The following is a 19,459-nucleotide window of genomic DNA, read 5'->3' as shown; positions in this document are numbered from 1 at the left end:
GTCTGAGACCACAGATGTAAGACGACCTCTACTTCATCATCCATCACTGTAATGATCTCTAATTAATCAGATCAGATCAATTAATACGTTTTGTTATTTTGTTCTAGATGGTGATGTGATTCTGGACAGTCCTTCATTTGTCTTGTTTGAGGGTGAGTCTGTGACACTGACCTGTAGACATCGCCGTGACCGTGAACAAACTGATGCAAAGTTCAACAGAAATGGAGAACTACTGGCCGCAGCCCACAACACACAGCTGACCATCAACCCAGTGTCAAAATCAGATGAAGGCCCCTACACGTGTTACTTTGACAATCCTGCCAGTGAATCACCAGAGAGTGTGCTCACAGTGGAAGGTACAGTAACAGCCATGTCAGGGCTACACTAATATATGTATATATATGTGTGTATATATATGTGTATATATATGTGTATGTATATGTGTATGTATATATATATATATATATATATATATATATATACACACACACACACACATGACAGATAAACAAGCTTGATCATGTGACAACTCTGTGTCCACAGCTCTGCCTACAGCTACTGTGTCATTTTCAGACCATGTCTACACTGGACAGACAGTGAGAATGAAGTGTTCAATACAGTCTGAATATACAGACTGGACATATAGATGGTTCAGGGGTGAGACTTCAACTGTAGTTACCCCCTCTGATAGACACAGTATAGATAGAAACATCCTCACTATCCGTAAAGTGGACAATTCTGACCAGGATGACTACTGGTGTCTGGGTGAGATACAGTTCCGCCCCCAAACCTCAACACACAGCAACAAGAAAAGACTTGAAGTTCTAGGTAAGAAACCACATGAATTATTTTAAAGACACACACACACACACACACACACACACACACACACACACACACACACACACACACACACACACACACACACACACACACACACACACACACACACACACACACACATACACACACACACACACACACACACACACACACACACACACACACACACACACACAGTAGATGAGCAAGGTGAGAGTTCTTACATTTAAAAACGACTTAAATGGATTTGAAAATAGTTTCTGATAACAATGAACATACCATCACAATACTGAATCATTTTATTTTCTATTGATTAGAGGTGTAAGGGTTCGCATTTCCACGGTTCGGTTCAAACCTCAATTTCTTATTTTATTTTTTCATAATTTCTGCATTCTGGGTTTTAATAAATAAATCAAATAATAATATCAAGAACACTTAACTCATTCAGTGCCAGACTTATTTCTGGCTGCGTGGTCCCAGTGCCAGGATTTTGCGATTCTCTTACCTTTTCAAGTAGTCACAGAATATTTATCTCCAGTGTGATTGATCCCCTGATGGTTGCTAAATGCTAATCACTGAAGGTTTTCAGGTGTGGTTTCACAAATGTCAACGAGGTCATCGCGACCTCGTTGACATTTGTTGTTTGAAAATAGCATGTTTCACTAAAAAAAAAAAAGGGCATTTTTTCTCCGTTTATTTTTTAACATTGAAGTGAATGGAGCAGCATATCTTTGGATCGCGTTATCTCCTGATTCCTTTTAGTCCATGGACCCAGGCCAGAATTTTCACTAATCAGGGACACTAATCAAGGTGGCAAATTCTAGTTTGGTATTTTGAAAAGGTATAAAGCTATATCCCTAGATAATATTTCAACATGATAGCCCTTCCCAAGTAGTAGCTTAGTCCTAGTCAGCCTTCAATGACACCAACCATAGTTCCAAAGAATGAAAAAAACGTCTAACCTTTTTTGAATAGAACATGTCATACAGAGGGAAAAAAACATTATTCAATCTCTTTCATTCACTTATCTAACCACATGAACCCTAGCATGCCTTTTCTAGGCCAAACATTCAGCAAATGGCATGTCTACAAGCTCACAACACCTCACGTTTTCACTAATCGGGGTCACTCAAGTGCAACATTTGCAAATTCTAGTTTTGTATTTTTGAATAGGTCTATACTTAGATTATATTTGATCATGATAGCCTTTCCCAAGTGGTAGTTATCAGTCTTCAAAGACACCAACCATATATTCAAATAATGAAGAAAGCGTGCCACTTTTTTAACAGGAGGTCATACAGAGGGGAAAAAAATTGAATTCTCTTTTTCATTCAATTTTTTTTCTTTTTTTTTCGTTTCTCACAAAGGAACCAGGAGATAACGCGATCCAAAGATTTGCTGCTCCATTCACGTCAATGTTAAAAATTAAATGGAGAAAAAATGCCCTTTTTTCCTGTGTTTTGTGTGAGTGAAACATGCTATTTTCAAACATCGAACAACAAATTGTGAAACCACACCTGAAAACCTTCAGTGATTAGCAACCATCAGGGGATCAATCATACTGGAGATAAATATTCTGTGACTACTTGAAAAGGTAAGAGAATCGCAAAATCCTGGCCCTGGGCAAACACAGCCAGAAATAAGTCTGGCACTGAATGAGTTATAAACACTAAATAATACAATGTTGGTACTGGTAGATTAACTTTATATATTCATTTGACATTATTTTGTAATAAGTACCTTGGACATTTGTGATTATTGACAATTTTGCAAGAACAGTTTCAGGAGTTATATGCAAAGTTGGTATTTCAAACATGTAATCATCATCATAGTGCATCATCATAGGTCAGAGCTTTACTATATAAATGGTATTCTAGCAATCAAAGTGGGATATAACTTTGTTTCTGTTGAACTTAGATCAGTTTGAACAATCATGTTCTACCTTATGCCATGTTAAATGAAGAGAATTTAAGGTATAAAAAAAAGAACCCTGTGTCAATAAAGCAGTGCTGCAGTAATGCCTTGCTGTAAGACGGGCAACGTACCGAAAGTAGCCGATCTACAAGCTCATAGTGCGTTGCATCAGAAAACTGTGTAGTGTGCTTGTACATCTGATATTGAAACAGTTATAAAAACTAAGTATAAATCAGATTTATGGCTTGGGCTGTGAACTCAGAGCAGACCGGAGCAGACACGACTGGGGAGACTTCTGCTGTCTCCCCGCTGCCTCACACCACAACAAGCTTGCATTTCCTGGGTCCAGTATTTGGACCAAGCCCCCAGAACCGAGAGGGAGAAGTGAAGCGCAATGGTGGCCAATTCTGGTACTGCAGCTTACTACATCTGGGGCCAGACACATTAACGAGCGAAAACGGTTTCAACCAATGGGCTCGACTCATGAGCTTGCGCACAGGGTTGCTTGTGGAGGTGACACTACTGTGCATGTGAGACGACACACAGAGGCCCCAGATAGGCCCCGCCCATCAAAATTTCCCAACACGGAAGAAGGGGTAGAAAGGGAGGATGCGCTGGTGAGCAACTCAAGTGGAAGGGCGGAGATTTCCGGTTACCTCTCTATTATATATAACTCTATGGTCTGGACCCAATCAGATCGCAGCTCTTTTTTTAACAGCCTCTCAGAGCCAATCGAGGATTCCATTATTTCATCCAGCCAGGGTTGGTCCCGCCTATATTTGTTAACCTTAGGGGGCGGCCATAGCTGAGTGGTTAGTGAGCCCGCCTAGGGAGCCAGAGGCCCTGGTTGCCCCAGGTTCGATTCCAGGCCATGCCAGCATATGTGTCGATGAAATGAAATTTGTCCCTGAGCAAGACTCTTAACCCCTAATTGCTCACAGGTTCTCATTGGAAACAAGACCGCAAGGACTTTCATGAACGACCTGTTAAAAGGAATTATCCTTATCCCCTTTACTGGGTGTATTTCAGACCTATTTTGAGTCTTTTGACGAGACTTGAAGTGAACCGCGGTTTGGGAAGACGGAACTGACAGGTTTCCTGGTTCAGTCCAAAACCGTTACACCCTTATTGATGTGACATTTCCTCAGTAGTTTCTGACTGCATATATTTCCTGTCATTTTACAAAACAATCTCAGTTAACTTCTCCCATTAAAACACTATATGATGTCACTGATCTTAATGCAGGACAGCTGTGCAAGTAGATCGAGACAAGATCCCATACTGTAGCTGGAGGGAGCTCAGATTATCTAGTTGGACATCATCAAGTCCTACTAACACTAACACTAACATCTAATAAAAAACAATCTTAAAGGATGCACTACATACAGTATATACACAATTTGGCAGATAAACATGTTTGATCATGTAATAATTCTGTGTCCACAGCTCTGCCTACAGCTACTGTGAGCTTTTCACCAGATCCTGTTTACACCGGAGAGACACTGACTGTTACATGTACAATACAGTCTGTAGATACAGACTGGACTTATAAATGGTTCAGAGGTGAGACTCCAACTGAAGTTTTCTACTCTGCTAGAAACAGTATAGTTAGAGACAATCTCACTATCAGTAAAGTAGAAGATTCTGACCATGGTGACTACCAGTGTCAGGGTGAGAGACGGTACCGTCCCAAATCCTCAAAACTCAGCGACAAGAAAAGACTTACAGTTCTAGGTAAGAAACCACATTAATCATTTCACACACACACACGCACACGCACGCAAGCACGCACGCACAAGTCAGAGTCTATATGTCTAATGGAAGTGTGTGTGTGTGTGTGTGTGTGTGTGTGTGTGTGTGTGTGTGTGTGTGTGTGTGTGTGTGTGTGTGTGTGTGTGTGTGTGTGTGTGTGTGTGTGTGTGTGTGTGTGTGTGCGCACGTGTGCGAGTGTTACTTCTACAGAGGCACCTGTCCCTGTTCTCAGCAGACACCCTGAACGGCCTGACATTTTCATTGGAGAGACCGTTATTCTGAAATGTACCATACAAGGACTTTCTTCTGACTGGATGTACACATTTTTTAAGAGCAAACGGGTTATTAAGTCTTCCAGTGAAGATCCTGAATACACTTTAAGTTCTCATCAGGATCTCAGTGGTGAATACCAGTGTAAAGCTCAACGCCAACATGACCAACAATCTGCCAAGTACAGCAACCCCATCACTGTGTCTTTTAAAGGTATGTATACTCTGTACGACTATGATACTGTATGAGAGAGAGAGAGAGAGAGAGAGAGACAGACAGACAGACAGACAGACAGACAGACAGACAGACAGACAGACAGACAGACAGACAGACAGACAAGACAGACAAGACAGGCTTATGGTATTAGATTTTTATTTGCAATATAGAGGTCATAGTGTTATCAATATATTCCGACACATGTGGTCCAGTGGTGTAGTGGTGTGTGGAGAAGGGTTCATACTCTAATTTAGACAATGTGAAGGTGGTCTGTGCTGTGACACTTAGTTTCAAGTGGAGCCTCAAGACGAGTCGAGTAAAGAGAGAGGCGGGGCTGCTACATGTGTGCAGCTGTGTGTGTGTGTGTGTGTGTGCGTGTGTGTGTGTGTGTGTGTGTGTGTGTGTGTGTGTGTGTGTGTGTGTGTGTGTGTGTGTGTGTGTGTGTGTGTGTGTGTGTGTGTGTGTGTGTGTGTGTGTGTGTGTGTGTGTGTGTGTGTGTGTGTGTGTGTGTGTGTGAACTTCCTGCACTCATTTTCTACTGACAGTAGTAGTTCCCTTTCTTTCTCTGCTGTGTCAGACACTAGAGCATTGTTATCTGCATAGTCACATTTCTACCGGTATTATGTTACATATACTTATCTTTAAGTATGGGTTTGGAAAGGTTCAATTATTGTAACTGATAAATGGTAATATTTATATCTAATATATTTGTTAACCCTTTCCTGGGTGTATTTCAGACCTATTTTGAGTCTTTTGATGAGACTTGAAGTGAACCGCGGTTTGGGAAGACTGAACAGGAAGGTGTCCTGGTTCGGTCCAAAACCTTTACACTCTTACTATTAATGTTACATTTCCTCAGCAGTTTCTGCCTGAATACATTTCCTATCATTTGACATAATAATCTCAGTTAACTTCCCCCATTAAAACACTATCTGATGTCACTGATTTTAATGCAGGACAGCTGTGCAGGTAGATAGAGACAAGATCCCATACTGTAGCTGGAGGGAGCTCAGATTAGCTAGTTGGACATCAAGTACTAATTAAACTAAAATCTAATAAAACAACATTATTTTCAAGAGTGCACTACATACAGTATATACACAATTTGGCAGATGAATGTGTTTGATCATGTGATAACTCTGTGTCCACAGCTCTGCCTACAGCTACTGTGAGGTTTTCACCAGATCCTGTTTACACTGGAGAAACACTGACTGTTACATGTATAATACAGTCTGACTATACAGACTGGACTTATAGATGGTTCAGAGGTGAGACTTCAACTGTAGTTATCTCCTCTGGTAGAAACCGTTTAGTTGGAAACAACCTCACTATCAGTAAAGTAGAAGATTCTGACCATGATGACTACGGGTGTCTGGGTGAGAGACCGTCCCAGTCCCGTCCCAAAACCTCAACAGCCAGCGACAAGGAAATATTTGCAGTTCTAGGTAAGAAACCACATAAATCATTTCAAACACGCGCGCGCACGCACACACGCACGCACGCACGCACGCACGCACGCACGCACGCACGCACGCACGCACGCACACACACACACACACACACACACACACACACACACACACACACACACACACACACACACACACACACACACACACACACACACACACACACACACACACACTCACTCTATTGGGACTAGACTATTGGGATACTAAGTCTTCCACTGCAGATCCAGAATACACTTAAAGCCCTCAACAGAATCTCATACAAGTGTTGAGCTCAACACAAACATGACCAACAATGGTTCTCCAAGACGTCACTGTGTTTTCTAAACGTATGAATACTTTGTATAACTTTGATACTGTATATGAGAGAGACAGACAGACACACAGACAGACGTATGGTGCTGTGACAGCTAGTTTTAAGTGGAGCCACAAAAAGACGAGTCGAGTGAAGAGAGAGGCGGGGCTGCTACATGTGGGCAGCTGTGTGTGTGTGTGTGTGTGTGTGTGTGTGTGTGTGTGTGTGTGTGTGTGTGTGTGTGTGTGTGTGTGTGTGTGTGTGTGTGTGTGTGTGTGTGTGTGTGTGTGTGTGTGTGTGTGTGTGTGTGTTAACTTCCTGCACTCATTTTCTACTGACAGTAGTAGTTCCCTTTCTTTCTCTGCTGTGTCTGACACTAGAGCATTGTTATCTGCATAGTCACATTTCTACTGGTATTATATACTTAACATTAGGTATGGGTTTGGAAAGGTTTAATTATTGTAACTGTAATATTTCAACTTCACAAACAAACATCCAGACTTATGAGGCAAACCATTGCTCCAATTCACACATGACTTGCCACAAACACTGTTCAGGGGTCGGCCATGACAATAGTCACACCAGGGGCCATGTGTGGCCCTTGGGGGCCCCACCAGGGGACTCCAGGGGCCACAGGAGCACAGCTGCTCCAATCCACACAAAACTTCAAATGACCATAATGCAGTGAACAATATAGGACTTTCTGGCGACCTGAAAGTCAAGTGTTTTAAAAGTACATTCCAGTCAAATGGAAATCTTACTGAGCCAGTGTATTCATTCATTAATTAATATTCAGTGTAGCTTTCAACGTGTCCAGGCAGTTTGTCCAGTAAGTGTGTTTATTTCTCTAATGTAAACAACAGATCAACCAAAGGCCACACTGAAAGCTGAGCAGACAGTCATACCAGCAGGGGGCAGTGTTACACTGACCTGCTCTGTGGAGGTTTCATCTGGATGGAAATACTACTGGTACCAAAACAACCAATCACTGATCATACATGATGATCAATACTCTACTGGACCAATCAGAGTGTCAGTAGGAGGAGTCTACAGGTGCAGAGCAGGGAGAGGAGATCCAGTTTACTACACTGAATACAGTGATGCTCTGACCTTCAACACTGCTGATGGTGAGTTGTTTAATAATCTCTGTCATGCCAATAGCCCTGGAGCAGGAGATCACCCCAGTCTGTCATGTCTATGAACAGCTAATCTCAGGCACCGCTGGACTGATAGGAGTGAAACTTTATACACACACAAGTGGGGATAAAAATAAATAAAATAAAATAAAATACAAAAAGTACAGTACATCTTTACAGCATGGCTGAAGTCCAAACCATAATAAGTCCCCACAAACGTAGACCAACCAATTCAGTGAATCTCACTGAATTCACATTGTTGTTGCTGTTTTGTATTTACAAAATGTACACGTGTGTTATAATTAATTAATGTTATTATCATTCAGTGTTGTAGTTACAGGTGTATTTATAAGGTCATTAAATAATTAATTTATAATGAATGTGTTTTCCCTCGGGGAGCCTGGCCTCAAAGGGACCCGGCTGTGGGTATATATAGATGTAATATCTTGGTCACATTGTTGTTTTGAAATTACATTTATAATGTAATTAAACTATTTTGAAATTACATTTATAATGTAATGAAACTGTTATTAGCATTCAGTTTTGTAGTTACAGCACATCTGTAAGGTAATTAAAATAAATGTTATTTTGGTTTCAGGGTCTGGATCAGAGGAACAGAGTTCTCTACTTGTAGTGGGTCTGATTGTAGGACTAATAGTTGTCATTCTACTGACCATCCTACTGATCCTGCTGTGTAGATACAGAAAAGATAAAGGTGACTGACTACTCACATTCTATAAATAAATACATTAATTAATTAATCCCTGCTACAATATGTAGTGACATTGTACACAGAGGACTGGCTTACAGTGTAAAACAATGTTTAACATATTTTACTCTTTATTACAGATTCATGTTGTATCAGGTATGTACAACTATCTGTCTCTGGGGCAACACCTGTAATCCACTGACTTAATATTATTATATTAGTTTGTTTGCTTCATGTTCTTCTGTGGAAGAACCACACACCTACTGTCTGAGTTCTGAAGTCAATGTACTCAACTACTGAACTCTATCTATCTACTCATGATCTGGGAATTATGCTCATTTAATTATGTTAAAATGTGTTTTAATGTGTAGAATAATAACTATGACAAAAAGCAACTCTAGTAACAACATTTATATACAACTAATGAGTGAACTATGAGGATTCTGACTGTCTGTCTGATCTTCAAACTGTTTACTGCTTTATGTTGCTAAATGTTTATCTTTAAACAGATCTGTCGAGTCCCAGGGAACCAATCTGAGCACAGCAGCAGACCAGAGGACCAATCAGAGAGGAAGGCCAGACGATGGACACGCCCCACTTCAGCATGGTCAGCCCTTCAATCAATCAATCAATCAATCAATCAATCAATCAATCAATCAATCAATCACATACCAGCTGATAAATAATGGCATTTCAGTGATAGAATGAATGAATGAATGAGCAACTATAAAACCAGGCATTTGTTTTACATAAGCAAATACATTTTAATTAGTTTCATATTGTTAAAAGTGTTTAAAAACAATCAACACGTTTACTGATAGTTTCAATCAACTTAACATGGAATTAAACTGATCAAGCTTACCTTCACCAGTAGGTGTTGCCAACGCCTATGAAGCAACTGAAGGCTCATTAACAACATTACATCAACATTAAATGTGTTTTCAAAGAGGCAGCATTTAGATTTGACAGAGTTGTAGAGATTAACAGTAATTTAATTTACATAATGTCTACTGTATGTTGTTTCTTTCAGACGCGGCTGCAGCTGAATCCAGTGATGTGACATATTCACAGATTGAACTCAAAACTCTCGGCAAGAAGAAGAAGGGTGAGCATTGAGCAAACCAAAACATAACATGAACATGTTATTTTCATGTTATGAATATGTTTAAGGTGCAGATTATGGACTGTACAGTTGCGGGTTCGATTCCCGAGCCCGACTACAATGCTAAATGTCACTCCCTGTCTCTCTCTCCCTGTTTCCTGTCATTCTCAACTGTACTATCCAATAGAAGCAGAAAAGCACAAAACAGTTTGTCCCTTGCCTATTACATTAATTAATTAATTTGGGGGTCGTTGAAATTAAAAAGTTTACAAACCAGTGCAGTAAAGCATGTGTTATGACAGGCTGTGTCTTCATAACAGTGTTTATTACAAGGCTTGGTTGAATGCTCGATTCTGATTGGTCAGTCATCGGTCATTATTGAAAACATTTGAAGTGAGAAATAGACGATGCAATAACCGAAAAGTGATTCTATTTGATCCACTGCACTTCCTTGTTTATCGTGGCACAACAACGGAGGAATAACAAAACGCTCGCCCCAAAACAAAACGCTCGCCCCAAAACACAGTCGCCCCGGGGCAAATGCGGCGGTATTACAGGCAAATCGGCAGTATATAGAATGGGGGGTGAGTGTGTTTTGGGGCGAGTTTATTTTTTATTTTGTCATTTGTTTTCCGAGGCGAACTTGTCCGCCCAGCCCAATACTTATGGAATACTTTCATTGCCGTAAGCAAGGAAATACTTCGTTTTGTTGTTACTTTTGGGTAAATTTATTTATGTATTTATTAAGTAGCCGTGTAATAAGCGGGATAATGCATGGGGAGGCAGTCATTATTGATATTTGAAGCCCTTCAGGGTGATTATGCATAATCACCCTGTCGGGCTTCAAATATCAATAATGACCGCCTCCCCATGCATTATCCCTTGCATAATCATTTGTATAGTTATAATGTAAACATAAATACAAGTATTCCTAACAGAAAGTTTCCTCTACAGAGAAACCTGTTGATCCAGTTGACAGCTCTTTGTATTCTGAAGTGAAGCCTGGATCCTCTCAGGTATATTATATTATTATGATGATTATTATGAGTAGTTATCAGTAGTAGTAGTAGTAGTAGTAGTAGTAGTAGTAGTAGTAGTAGTAGTAGTAGTAGTAGTAGTAGTATTCTATGGATCCTCTACAGGTAAATGATATTATTATTATTACATAAACATTCACACACGTTGTTCTGCATTAACTATTCACTGAAAAACTCACTGGTTGTGTAACATTATCATTAGGGTTAAGGTTAAGGTTAAGGTTAAGTTTAAGGTTAAGGTCACTGGCCAAATGGGTTTGAATTTAGACTGTCTGGTCAAGTTGTTTAATTTACGAGTCACTTCAATAAGAAACAAGTCATTATGCAGTGGTTGTACTCAATGATAGAAATATCTGTCTGTCTGTCTGTCTGTCTGTCTGTCTGTCTGTCTGTCTGTCTGTCTGTCTGTCTGTCTGTCTGTCTGTCTATAGGAGCAGGAGAACCAGACGTGTACGCTCAGGTTAATTACCAAAACAAAGCCAAGAATAAGAAAGGTATGTGAAATACATATCCACATATACAGTACTGTGTTAATACACACTGTATGATAATGTTTTGTTCCAGGTTGGTAAATGAAGATGTCAGGAAAGTATATTCAAGACAACATGGAAGAAACAGAGATGTATTTATATCCACATACTTTTAAGTCCTGATCAAACTGGATCCTATTTGAACTTTATTTCTAAATCCTAACAATTTTCTGAAAAACCTCATATGTTCAAAACATTTCAGGATTCAAATAAAAAAAATAGTAAAAGTAGCAGATCTACAAGCTCGTGTGATGCTGTAGTATGATTAAGTAAGGCGTTCATTTACGAAAAACAACACAACAAGTTAGAATAAGAGGTTTCTGCCCAACAGCAACGATATAAAGCTAAAATCTAAAATATGACACAGATACTTTTAATGGGTTAACCCATTAAAACAGGGAAAGCATCTGTGTCATTTTAGATTTTAACCACTTTAACCATTATGTTATACTTTGGCTATTCAAACATAGCAGATATACAAGCTCACAGCGCAAAGTGCAACAAGCTATGAGCTTGTAGATCTGCATTTCTTTTGAAAAATCTTAAACATTTGTGCAATTTTCTATATATATATATTTTTTAATGCAACATCTTTTAATTTAAAGCATTGTTTCTGGGGGTCCCTGGATCAAGATATTTTAATATGGGGGTCCACGGCCAAATACATATCATTGTGGGGGTCCTTGACATGAAATAGTTTTGGGCACCACTGATATAGCAACATATGTATGGTCTTAATGGGTTAATCTGACAAGTTTACTAAAGCTAAATCATCTCATAGAGAAATGTACACACACGCACGCGCACACACACACACACACACGTAGACACACAAGCATGAGGCGTGTTCATCACACCGGGAGTGAATTAAAAAGTAAACTTTTGAACTTCAGAGCAGGTGATCCCTCTATGGAATGAAGCTGCACTAGTGACTCAATGAAAGAAGTGTCTGTCTGTCTGTCTGTCTGTCTGTCTATAGGAGCAGGAGAAGCAGATGTGACCTACGCTCAGGTTAATCACCAGAACAAAGGCAAAGCCAAGAATAAGAAAGGTATGTGAAATACATATCCACATATACAGTACAGTGTCATTCACAATACACAATACACAATGCATTATTTCCCTCAACATTACATTGAAACATAATGATAAAATACCTCTAGTACTGAAAACAAAGGCAAATACAGCCTCATATGGTTAAAAGTTCAGATGAGTAATTTACTATTTAATCATACTCAACATACTGTGGATTAAAATGTACTACTAATATTGTTTAGCTAACATGTTCTGTGTGTTGTTTTCCATTCACAGAATCAGCAGCTCCAGAAACCACTGAAGACACAGTTTATTCTCAGGTCAAACCAGGAACAAGCCGTGGTAAGATTACATCTACAGAACTAATGCTGCTATAGATAACTCTGTATTTATGCTGTGAGCTCCTAGAAAATTAAATACAAGCTGACTGACTAAAATATCTTATTCAATGACTGCCATTGTTTCAGGGTTTGACTTGTATGATGCTGTTTTGTTCCAGGTTGGTAAATGAAGATTTCAGGAACATATAGTCAACTTGGAAGAAGCAGAATTGTACTTATATCCACATTGATATAAGTCATACACACGATACTATTTGAACTAATTAAAACAGTCTTAAAGGAGTACTTCACCCTCAAAATAACTGCTCAATCCTTCACTCCATGAAGCCTTGAATAAATGGAGCATCTTTGCTGATTTTTGATATAGTTAGTGCTGATTTTTTAGTGCTGATTTTTGAATAATGAGAGAATTAGAGAATATATGATAAAGAAAAAAAAATAGGAGATGATAGGACAGTAAGTAGGGCCATATCTTGCGCGCCACCTTACCCCTTATGCCTGAAGCCATTTAATTTGACTATTTTGAACATTTAGAATTTTGGGTGAAAATAGCCGATCTACATCGACATGTTTGAGCTTGTAGATCGACTATTTGAAGGTGGTGCACAAGATATGGCCCTAAATGTACATTAAGGATAAGAAGAAGAAAGTCTGCACACTGTTCTCAAGCAAAAAAAAAACATACTTTTTATTTATGCAACGTTTCGATTTGCCTGATGAAGACCTAGAAGGTCGAAACGTTGCATAAATAAAAAGTATGTTTTTTTGGAGCTTGAGAACAGTGTGCAGACTTTTTTCTTCTTATCCTTGATTCTTCCCTTGATGTCCACTGCAGCACCTGGCCTAAATGCAGGCGTGGGATGTGTACACAATTATCTCTCCTAAATGTATATTAAACATCCCTTTATAAACTCCAGACAATGCTCACAGAGTAATCCCAAGTGTCTTGTATCCAGTCACAATACGTCCAGAACATCATTTTAATCTGAAAAGTTTACTCTTTAATTCACTAACAGGATAAATCATCTGATAAAAATGACACGCTCACCTACTTGTGTGTGAGCACGTACGCAGGTCAGCTGTTGAACCCCATGTGCATGACCAGGCTGTTCATCACACCAGAAGTGAATTAAAAAGTAAACTCTTGACCAAAAAAAGTTTTTGAAGTAATGAAGGTACGACTACATACAAGACAGTTGTATTATTATACTCTGAGAGTTGTGTTGCATTTTTTATATGCTTTAACTTCAGAGCAGGTGATCCCTCTATAGAATGAACATGTGTTCTGGTGCTGCTGTGATTACTTAGCAGTGTTGATGTGGTCTATATGGTCTAACATGGTTATTATCTTTCACATAGAAATAGAATGTTACAGCCATCAGATAACATGCAGTTGTAAGTTATCTTGCAACATAAAACCTAAAATAACACAGTGTAAATTATGCTGTAGTGTAGGTACAGTGTAAATGATACTGTACTGTAGGTACAGTGTAAATGATACTGTACTGTAGGTACAGTGTGATACTGTACTGTAGGTACAGTGTAAATGATACTGTACTGTAGGTACAGTATCGTTCTTGGCAGAATTGGTAATTGGAAATAATTACGTTTTTTACGTTCTAGGCAGGGAATGAGTTAATACTTTGCATTGGTTCAACATTAATAAAACCCCAACACACACGTAAACACTCTCTTTCAAAAATCAAGCTCACAAGGTGGGGTTGGTGAAAGGGCCTACTCTGTGTGGAGTTTGCATGTTCTCCCCGTGTCTCCTAGGGTAGTTAATACCCTCACAAAAACATGTAGTAATCCTGGTCACTATACCGCCTCCCCCATGACAGCCGGGGCGCCTGATGGAGGGGAAGGGAACTGGTTGGAATAACGTGTTCCTTCCACGCGCTACGTCCAACCAGGGAAACTCCCCCCTGTCAGGTGACAAGAAGGTCAGTTGGCTCTCATGCATTGAAGGAAGCATGAGCTCGGCCCTGGCCTCCCTACTGTGGGGGACTGGTGTAGGGCTGGTGTAGGGCTGGTGTAGCGCCCAGGATCACTTAGGAAATTGGCACCGGGTGAAAAAAATGGGTTACAAAAATCGCGGGATATTTTTTTTTAGAAAAATAACAAAAAAACAAGCTCAATGCGTGTCGTGATGCGACGCACTGTGAGCTTGTAGATCGGCTAATTGTGCTACTTGTGTGTGAGTATAACATTACAGTATGACAAAGTGGGGCATTAATTTACCACAAATTAATTAAATAAATAGATAAATAAATAAATACAAGTTGAAATATGGAGAGACAAAGTTTCTGCCCAACAGCAACGATAATGAACTTGTAACATGTTTGCTCGGAGAAACCAGATATAGATGTTGTAGACACAGAGATATTGTATTTTAGCTTTAGTTTTCCCTCTCAACCATTTTTGCTTTTGTTGTTGGCCTACCTAGACTATATATGTATTTATTTTGTTTTACAGTAAGTTATGCAAATGATTGTATTAATATTTGTTGTATATACCGCTGACTGATTGCTGAATTGTTAATATTGTGATGTAGATTCTCTCATTTAGTGTTAAGGGACGTTCACATCAAGATCTACAACTATAATGATAACTATAACTGTACATTTATATTTTTTTAAATGGTTCTAACTCAAGTAGACAGAGTTCACACAACAACTATAACAGAGGTGAATAATCACTTTCACAGCATTAGATTCATCAGTGTGATTGCTCACATCATCATTATTATAGTTATCATTAGACATATAGTTATTATTAATAGCTATCATTATTGTTATCGGTGTGAATGACCCTAGCCTCTGATTCTGTATTATTATATGTATGTAGACTATACATGAAAACATGTATTCTAGGATTACATTCTAGAAAAAAAACAAAAAAAAGGGCGGGGGGAGTAATGACCTGCATTACTTCTCTTTGTATATAGTTGTAAATAAAGGAGTATAGTAATAATCTACTTTTGATAAACCCTATATTTGATATACAGTATAGTTGTAAGTGAAATGTTTTTTTTGTTAAAACAAAAAGTTTTTAGTTAAAATGTTAGGTTCTAAAAGTTCTATATTAATTTGTTTTTATACAAATCTTAAAAGTTATATATTAATAAACAGACAATACATTTTCAGGTTGGTCACCAATTTCATCCAATCAGGAAGGATGACCAATTAATCAGCTTCAATTTGGTCTGCTCACAGTTTATCCTGTATCCTGTATGAGTTCTCTATGCTGATTGGATGAAATTGATATCCTGACCTGAACATGTTATCAAAGAGCTGGAGAGATGGGGAAACCCTGTTACGAACAAACGCTCTACCAATGATTACTATCACAATATAGAGCTTTAACCTTTTAACACAATACTTTTTGTTTTACATTTTTGTCAACTTTTATAATGTGAATAATATTATATGATCTCCCAGCATTGCAAGTTATTTAGACATTGACTGAAAAGCTTTAGCTTTGTTACATTGTTAATACTGTATGTGATTGAGTTAACCACATTGAACCCAAGCATCTCTATACTGGGGGTGAGTAGGCCTATCCTGTGAAAATAGCAGATCTAAAAGCTTGTAGATTGAGCTTGTAGCTATTATTAAGGGAAGAGATTTGGTGCAGAGGGGAAATAGGAGGTGACCAAAAGTCCTGGTCCTGGACCCTGGACCCCGGTCAACAAAGCATAAAGGGATCAATAGGTTAAAGTTGTATCTGTTGTTTTCTGTCTTTTACTATTAATCAAAACATAAATAAAAAATTATTTTGTTCTTAATTTCTGATTAAGTTGTAGTTGTTTTCTTAGTTGTTGTTTCCTGTGTATCACTGCCCTCCCATGTGTGTGACATTGAGCTCAAACCAGGCAGGAAGGCCTAGGCAGGTTGTGTTGTGAAGCACTTTGTAAACTTGTTTTTAAAAGGTGCTATACAAATAAAGATTATTATTATCCTTAAACTTCTTTGCCATGTTGTACTGTTTTTAAAAACAATTTCAAATAGTTCAACTAGCCGATCTACATCGACACGTTGTGAGCTTGTAGATTGGCTATTTGAATTATTTGAAAATGTTTTAGGGTCGCTCGGGCGCCCTAGATTGGCTATTTGAATTATTTGAAAATGTTTTAGGGTCGCTCGGGCGCCCTAGCTAAATCATTAGAGCATGCCCTGGGCTACATCTGGGCCAAATTTGGTGCATTTAAGACTGATTAGCGCGAAAATATCCCTAAGGCCCGGGACTATTGCTGAAATATTGTCCATATAGGTGATTATGCTAATAAAAGCTAATTACGCTAATTCTGAAAATTGCTCAACATATCCAAGTTAGCATCCGGCAGTTTCTACATGCTGGGGACCCATACTCAACATTTCTAACATAAAACCTTGGTGTACTCAACATGTCCGGGTTCACAATGGGGCCCTATGGGCTGGCAAGTAGACTTAATAAGATAGCCGATGTACAAGCTCACAATGCCTATTTTCACATTATTTTTGGAACCGATTCAAACTAAATGTAATACATTCCAGGTGCTTGTCAGGGTGGGGGGGTCCCCAGTTCAAATATGATTATTTTGGGGGGTCCTCAGTTCAAATATGATTATTTTGGGGGGTCCCTAGTTCAAATATGAGTATTTTGGGGGGTCACAGCCTGAAAGGGTTGAGAACCACTGGCCTAGCGGGCACCATCCTGATGGGGGCCAAAACTATACATTTACTAATGCAATGAGTACAATTCATAGTGATTCCACATACAGCAGGGTGACAGGTTTCTATGCGTGTGCGTGCGTGCGTGCGTGCGTGCGTGCGTGCGTGCGTGCGTGCGTGCGTGCGTGCGTGCGTGCGTGCGTGTGTGCGTGCGTGCGTGTGCATCATACACTACCCAACCCACCAAAGTGAATTTTTGTACATTCACATCTTTGTCACATGATCCAAACCACACTTCAGCCTAAACCACTTGTGTTCCTGCTTCCTGTACATTTCTACTCTACTGACAACTCATTGTTGTCTTCAGCCTTTAACCCATTAAGACCTGAGGACAATTCTACAAACTGCTTTTCTGATGTTGTTTGTTTGTTCATTTCATATTATAGTCCATGTCTCCTGCATCACTGACTGTATCAAATGCTGCTGCTTACGGCAGTGGTTCTCAAACTGTGGGTTGGGAGACCCAGGGGGATCCCCACGTAATGTTTTTTGGAGGGGGGGGGTCCCATATGACAGTGAAGTGACAATGTAAGGACTTTTAAGAAGTTTTTAATACCTCAAAAAGAAAAAAAGGGGTAAAAATACCATTATTGCATCAAAAGTAATCAACAAACTATACTATAAAAAGTAAAACTGGACAAACATTGGCCAAATTGTTAAATAACTCAAATACATTTAGAAAATAGCAGATCTACAAGCTCACTGAGCGGTACGTTGCGAGGGGTTGTGAGCTTGTAGATCTGCTATTTTCACAATATTTATCTGTGGAACCGAGTCAAACCAAATTCAATGCCTCAACTTCTACATTTCAAGTGCTTGTGTCAGGGTGGGGGGTCTCCTGTTCAAATATCATTATTTTGGGGGGTCACGGCCTGAAAAGGTTGAGAACCACTGTCTTACTGCTTACCACTATACTGCTAGATGTGACAAACGACATTGTGTATCAACATGGACACACTAAACTTAAATCCTACAGCATTATCATATGTTTGTCTATCAGCCTGATCTCACACAATTTAGTATACATTACACAGACTCAGTGTACGTCATTCCGTGCATAGTTGCCTAGAAAACCCGAAAATCCGTGCATATGTACGGCGAGTCCCACGGTGGGCGTAACCGGTTGCAACCCCGGAAGCAGAGCAGTCCCCACAACACAACAAAATGTACGATTCTGTGCCGGTACATAACTCAAACGGCGCTGAGTAGACTCAAGCAAACGTCGCAACGTTCGGGACGGCAACTCGTTCGCTTTAGCTCACTCAGTGGTCCTTTGGGGCGGCCGTAGCTTAGTGGGTAGAGAGGCAGTCTAGTAAGAGCGTCAAATGGCACACATGAGTCAATACTGAGCAGTAATGATCAAGAAGATGAGTGTCAAATAAATAATATGCAGAGAGTAAAACAAATAAGACTATGCTGAAAGTATGAATAAATAAGCGCGCGTGCACACACACACACACACACACACACACACACACACACACACACACACACACACACACACACACACACACACTATTTAGCACCATTTACAGTATAGTGTGAGATATGATCTACTGGTTCACACATTTCAACATAAAGTTGATGATGAAATTGACCACTTCTGTAACTGCTCACTTCTCTCTTATTTTATCTTTTTGTAAGCAGTTTCCTCCCATAACGTAAAAAAGGCAAGTAGTGTCAAAATATGAGATAGTTTCATAAGCCATGTGCGGACAATACTGGTTTGTAAAAAATACCGTAATGGTCTTGCCCTATAGATTATCATGCTGGGGCCCTTTAATTTGTATTTATTTCACTGTATTTATTGGATTGACAGATGAGCTTTCACTACTTATCATTATTATTATTTCTTTCATTACAAATATTAAAGGGCAGCTCTAATTAATATTCCCAGGCTGACTTTTGTTTCCAGTCCACCCATGACATGAAGTTGGTGATACAATTTACCACTTCTGTAACTTAGTCATACTTCTCTTTTTTTATCTTTTGTCTTCAGTTTTCTCCCATAAAGTGAAAAAAGCTGTTTCATGAGCCTGTGCAGTACCATACTGTAGCTATGGTTTGCAAAACAGACCTACAATTTACAATTTAGGCATTTAGCAGATGCTCTAAATCC

The 19,459-nt window shown here is 39.3% G+C and overlaps 1 protein-coding gene across 1 annotated transcript in view; it reads left to right on the top strand.

Moving 5' to 3' along the window:
• Positions 1 to 4,319: 4,319 nt before the first annotated feature.
• LOC308105825 (uncharacterized protein) overlaps positions 4,320 to 19,459 on the top strand; it is a gene marked incomplete at its 3' end in the record, with an annotated part of 21,915 nt that continues 6,775 nt past the window's right edge. Inside the window, exons 1-10 of the mRNA XM_080456749.1 lie at positions 4,320 to 4,470; positions 4,699 to 4,971; positions 7,602 to 7,865; positions 8,473 to 8,589; positions 8,724 to 8,739; positions 9,093 to 9,190; positions 9,614 to 9,688; positions 12,232 to 12,303; positions 12,564 to 12,629; positions 12,787 to 12,790. Of these exons, the coding sequence (XP_080312875.1) occupies positions 4,803 to 4,971; positions 7,602 to 7,865; positions 8,473 to 8,589; positions 8,724 to 8,739; positions 9,093 to 9,190; positions 9,614 to 9,688; positions 12,232 to 12,303; positions 12,564 to 12,629; positions 12,787 to 12,790 (881 nt within the window). The 5' untranslated portion in view covers positions 4,320 to 4,470; positions 4,699 to 4,802. The remainder of the gene's footprint in view (positions 4,471 to 4,698; positions 4,972 to 7,601; positions 7,866 to 8,472; positions 8,590 to 8,723; positions 8,740 to 9,092; positions 9,191 to 9,613; positions 9,689 to 12,231; positions 12,304 to 12,563; positions 12,630 to 12,786; positions 12,791 to 19,459) is intronic.

Source organism: Gymnoscopelus braueri, assembly GCF_963280865.1.
Source record: "Gymnoscopelus braueri genome assembly, chromosome: 18".
NCBI classification, from domain to species: domain Eukaryota; kingdom Metazoa; phylum Chordata; class Actinopteri; order Myctophiformes; family Myctophidae; genus Gymnoscopelus; species Gymnoscopelus braueri.
This window is presented reverse-complemented; position numbering and strand designations above follow the sequence as displayed.